The sequence below is a fragment of the Babylonia areolata genome, chromosome 18, assembly GCF_041734735.1.
Source record: "Babylonia areolata isolate BAREFJ2019XMU chromosome 18, ASM4173473v1, whole genome shotgun sequence".
NCBI classification, from domain to species: domain Eukaryota; kingdom Metazoa; phylum Mollusca; class Gastropoda; order Neogastropoda; family Buccinidae; genus Babylonia; species Babylonia areolata.
This window is the reverse complement of record NC_134893.1, coordinates 64,988,430-64,993,429: the sequence shown is the minus strand read 5'-3', so window position 1 is coordinate 64,993,429 and position 5,000 is coordinate 64,988,430. Positions and strand designations below refer to the sequence as shown.

General features: G+C 44.2%; 1 protein-coding gene across 1 annotated transcript in view; it reads left to right on the top strand.

Annotated features, from left to right (window-relative positions):
* LOC143292121 (adhesion G protein-coupled receptor L2-like) overlaps window positions 1-1,935 on the top strand; it is a 148,861-nt gene extending 146,926 nt beyond the window's left edge. Inside the window, exon 27 of the mRNA XM_076602310.1 lies at window positions 1,786-1,935. Within this exon, the coding sequence (XP_076458425.1) occupies window positions 1,786-1,923 (138 nt within the window). The 3' untranslated portion in view covers window positions 1,924-1,935. The remainder of the gene's footprint in view (window positions 1-1,785) is intronic.
* The last annotated feature ends 3,065 nt before the right edge of the window (window positions 1,936-5,000 follow it).

Sequence of the window (5,000 nt, the reverse complement as noted above, 5' to 3'; positions counted from 1 at the left end):
ATTGAGCTGTTGTAATGTTTTTATCTGGCTCGATATGTAAGGCGCCTTGAGCAGCTTTAGTACTGAATATCGCGTCATAGAAAAGTTATGAATTATTATTATTATTATTATTATTATTATTATTATTATTATTATTATTATTATTATTATTATTATTATTGGGACATTAAACAAAATTCCTCTTCCTCCACATAAATAATGAAAAATAAAGGAAGAGATAGATAGATTAGTCAATAAATAAATGAAAACAAAACAAAACGTTTATCAACAGAACACAGACAGACACAGATATTAAAAGGGTTGGGACAAAGTACCATACACCCCCCAATGCCCCTCCCACATATATCACGGCAGATGACTACTAACCTAGGACACTGCTCTCTCTCTCTCTCTCTCTCTCTCTCTCTCTCTCTCTCTCTCTCTCTCTCTCTCTCTCTCTCTACCTCACTCTCTCACTCTATCTCTCTGTCTCTCTTGCCATCTCCTCTCTCTCTCTCTCTCTCTCTCTCTCTCTCTCTCTCTCTCTCTCTGTATATCTCGCATATAATAGTGTGTATTGGTATTGGTATTTCTCTGTCACAACAGATTTTTCTGTGTGAAATTCGGGCTGCTCTCCCCAGGGAGATCGCGTCGCTACACTACAGCGCCACCCCCCTTTTTTTTTTTCCCCTGCATGTAGGTTTATTTGTTTGTTTTCCTATCGAAGTCGATTTTTCTACAGAATTTTGCCAGGAACAATCCTTTTGTTGCCGTTTGTTCTTTTACGTGCTCTAAGTGCATGCTGCACACGGGACCTCGGTTTATCGTCTCATCCGAATAACTAATACTGCATTGATGAGTGGTCAGTTATCTCAATTTTGTTTGACATTATGACCGTTGTTTTTTTACCCTCACATGAGAGCCGTACGATGCCTGTTAAGGAATAAATCATCTGAATCTGAATCTCTTTCTGTCTCTGTCTCTGTCTGTCTGTCTCTCTGTCACTCTCTCTGTCTGTCTCTGCCTCTGTCTCTCTGTGCCTCTCTCTGTGCCTCTGTCTCTCTGCCCCCCCCCCTCTCTCTCTCTTTCTCTCTCTGTCTCTCTGTATGCTTCTCTTGTAAGTGTGTGTATTGGTATCTCATCGGTTAGTTATCAGATTGTTCTGGCTTCTCCTTTTCTTTGATATCATGTATGGTGCTTATTTTACCTCTTCGTGAGGGGCCTACGCATTTTAAGGGATAAATCGTCTAAATCAGAATCTGAACATCTCCCTTTCTCTTTCACTTTCACATTCTCTCTCTCTCTCTCTCTCTCTCTCTCTCTCTCTCTCTCTCTCTCTCTCTCTCTCTCTCTCTTAGTACATTCTCTCTCTCTCCCTCCCTCCCTCCACCTTCTCTCCCCCCTCTCTCTCCATCTCCTTCTATCCCTCTCTCTCTCTTTCCCTCCCTCCATCCTTCTCTCCCCTCTCCCCCTCTCATTCTCTTCCTCCCCCTCTCTCTCTCCATCTCCCTCTCTTTCTCCATCCCCCCTCTCTCTCTTTCCCTCCCTCCATCCTTCTCTCCCCTCTCCCCCTCTCATTCTCTTCCTCCCCCTCTCTCTCTCCATCTCCCTCTCTTTCTCCATTCCCCCTCTCTCTCTTTCCCTCCCTCCCTCTCTCCTTCCATCCCTCTCTCTCCCTCCATCCCTCTCTCTCCCTCCCCTCTCTCTTCCTCCCCTCTCTCTCTCACTCTGTCTCTCTCCCCTCCCCCCCCCAGTCTCACTCTCACTCTCTCTCACTCTCACCAGTTTGTTCCCTGTGTCTTTCAGGACGGCAAGGAGTCTGTGGGACTGGAGGGACGAGGAGCCGCCCGGAGACCTGCCCGACGCAAACCCAAGACGGGCATCGAGGCCAGCAGTGACGAGGGCTCCGACCACTCCGACTCGGAGATGATTAGCTCTGTCTAGGGCATAGGTGTGTGGGTGTGATGAGCGCGAGGGGGTGTGGGGTGTGGGGGGGGGGACTTGGTTTCGGGGTCACACACCGGAACGCCCCCCCCCCCCCCGCCCCCACCCCCACCCCCATCCTCCCTTAATCACACCCTCCAGGGGGCTACCCGAGAGACAGACAGAGAAACAGAGACATATACAGAAAGAAGGAGAAACGGTAATACTGACGGTACTTGCAGTTACCCGCATAATAGTTTATTGGCCTACTCGTCGGAGACAGATAGAGAGACAGAAAGAGAGAGACAGACAGACAGACAGACAGACAGAGAGAGAGAGACAGAGAAAGAAACAGAAACGGGAATACTGACAGTACTTGCAGTTCCCGCCTAGTAGTTCATCAGCCTACCCGTGGGAGGCAGACAGAGAGACAGAGAGAGATAAAGAAAGAAGGAGAAAGGGGAATACTGACAGTATTTAAAGTTACCCGACTAATAGTTCCTTGGCCTACCCGAGAGAGACAGACAGACAGAGAGAGAGACAGAGAGAGAGACAGAGAAAGAAACGAAAAACGGGAATACTGACAGGACTTTGCAGTACCCGCGTAATAGTTCATCGACCTGTCTTCACCCGTTCAAGACAGAACCCCCACCCCCACCCCCCACCCCCACCCCCCACCCCCCCAAAAAAAGAATACAATAATGAAAGAAGAAGAAAAAGGGAAAAATAAAGAAAAAACAAAATAGAAATTAAGAAAAAAAAAGAAAGTAAATAGAAAGAAAAAGACGTGAGGGTGTGCGCCAACAAACCGGAAGTTCGGAACCGGAACCGGAATCAAACAGGAGATGACCGGAAGATGACCATCCGTCACATGAGCGCCTTTGTTATGAGTTAAAAACATCACAGCCACCTCCTTCGCCGAACAAGTCAAGGAGCCCTCAATTGTGCTGCCACCACCCTCACCTCCGACCCCCCCCCCCCTTTTTTTTTTTTTTTTTTTAAATATATATTCGCCCCAAAGTGTTCTCAATCGACTGATATAACTAGTTTCTGACGAAACGAAACCATGTGTGTTGCAGAAACTTCGAAAGGGTGAAAGATCTCTTGACAATATTCCTCAACATTCTGTCCATCGAAAGAAAAAAAAAAAGCGGATTGTCCGTGCTGTGTCAAATGTCAAGCCTTTGTTTGAAAAACAATCTTCAATAACATCTTTTTATCTTGTTCCAATCAGCCACCCCTTCTCCAAACATTTGCAGTTCTCATCTCCCCAAAACTGTGCGCCAAGTGTTTTCAGTACAGAACTGATTGCTGACTGAGATGGATGTGACTGCTTACCATATTGTGTGGAACAAAAGGCTAAAAATTATATATATATATATATATATATATATATATATATATATATATATAAGAAACATTAGTCATAATGTGTAACGTTTGATTTATACTGAGCTAATGAAGAACTAAAGTTATGAATGAAGGATATAGACAGAGTGGATTCATAGTCACATGCCCACGTCATACCGTGAAATGTGTGTGTGAGGGGTGGGGTGGGGTGGGGGATTAGGGAGTGCGTGCTTGCGTGCACGCGCTCGTGTGTGTGTGTGTGTGTGTGTGTGTGTGTGTGTGTGTGTGTGTGAAATCATTCCCGAATTGAAAGTTTGTCCTGTCCATCAAAATAGGTGGTTTTTTTTTTTTTTTTTTTTTTACTTGTGCACTTTTGGATATGAATGTCTTCATTATTTGAACAGGAAGGATAACATTTCTTTCCTGTTTCTTTACAGCACTGGATGATAATAATGATAATGATGATTGTGATAATGATGATAATAATTATGATATAGTAATAATAATGATAATTATATGACAATATTACTACTACTACTACTACCACTACTATCATTAGTTATTGTTATTATTATCATTATTATTGTTGTTGTTGTTGTTGTTGTGGATGGATGACAATGTTGTAGATGTTAGCGTTGTTGTATTGATATTGAGCAGCAAAGAGATAGGGACATTTGTTTTTTTTCCTGATGATCTCTACGATCAAACCGACATGAGTTAAGAGTGGAATGTTTAATACACAAGTTTTAGTCTTCAATTCAATGGAGAGAACGAAGGCCATTAAGGAGAAGCGTGAGCGAAGGAAGCAGGGCTCAACTTCTGGAGACGTTTTCCCTTGCAACACCCGTGGGAAGTGCTGCGCATCCAGAATCGGCCGCTTCTCCCATTATGAGGACACACACCGACAGATAAGCCTGCCTGCCTACTCATCCGTCGGTCCGACGGGAGACTCCATCATCAGTCTTCAATTCAATCGTGACGAATGATACACACGTCTTCAATCACAGAGATTCCATGCGCTAAAAAAAAATATTTTAAAAAAGAAAAAAAAAAGAGAGAAAAATTAAAAGTTCGAAACAGTGATGATTGTGATGAACTTTCGCGCTCAGACTATTCCACCACAGCGGACGAGAGCTAGACATCAATCATTTTTCATCATCAATAAACCGTGACTGCATTATTGATAATTATGTGATGAACATGTATGTCGTCAAGTTCAGAACCATCTAGGGCGGTTTTTTGTTTTTTTCTGCGTCTTTTCCCATCCTGTGTATCGTATCGGGTGACGCTTTGCATGGGAGAAGGCTCCGTGGAGGTCTTCTTGCTTTGACAATCGCTCTGGAGTGCACTGTGATAGGGAAGAAACCAAACGAAAAAATATCGGGGACCAAACTGAAGGGTGGAAATCAGTGAACCATGGAGGAATGTCCCAAAGTAAAGCCCTGACGCTGTGTGTGTGTGTGTGTGTGTGTGTGTGTGTGTGTGTGTGTGTGTGTGTGTGTGTGTGTGTGTGAGTGTGTGTGTGTGTGTGTGTGTGTGTGTGTGTGTGTGTGTGTGTGTGTGTGTGTGTGTGTGTGTGTGTGTGTGTGTGTGTGTGTGTGTGTGTGTGTGATGAGTACTATTACTGTGCCCTTCTAGTGTTGTGAAATCCCTTACCCCCCCGAATCATAATGATGGTCAGACTGGGTCCGTGCGCTGTATAAAGCAGACAACGATGATAATTTGTCCGTTTTATTGTGTGTAACCCA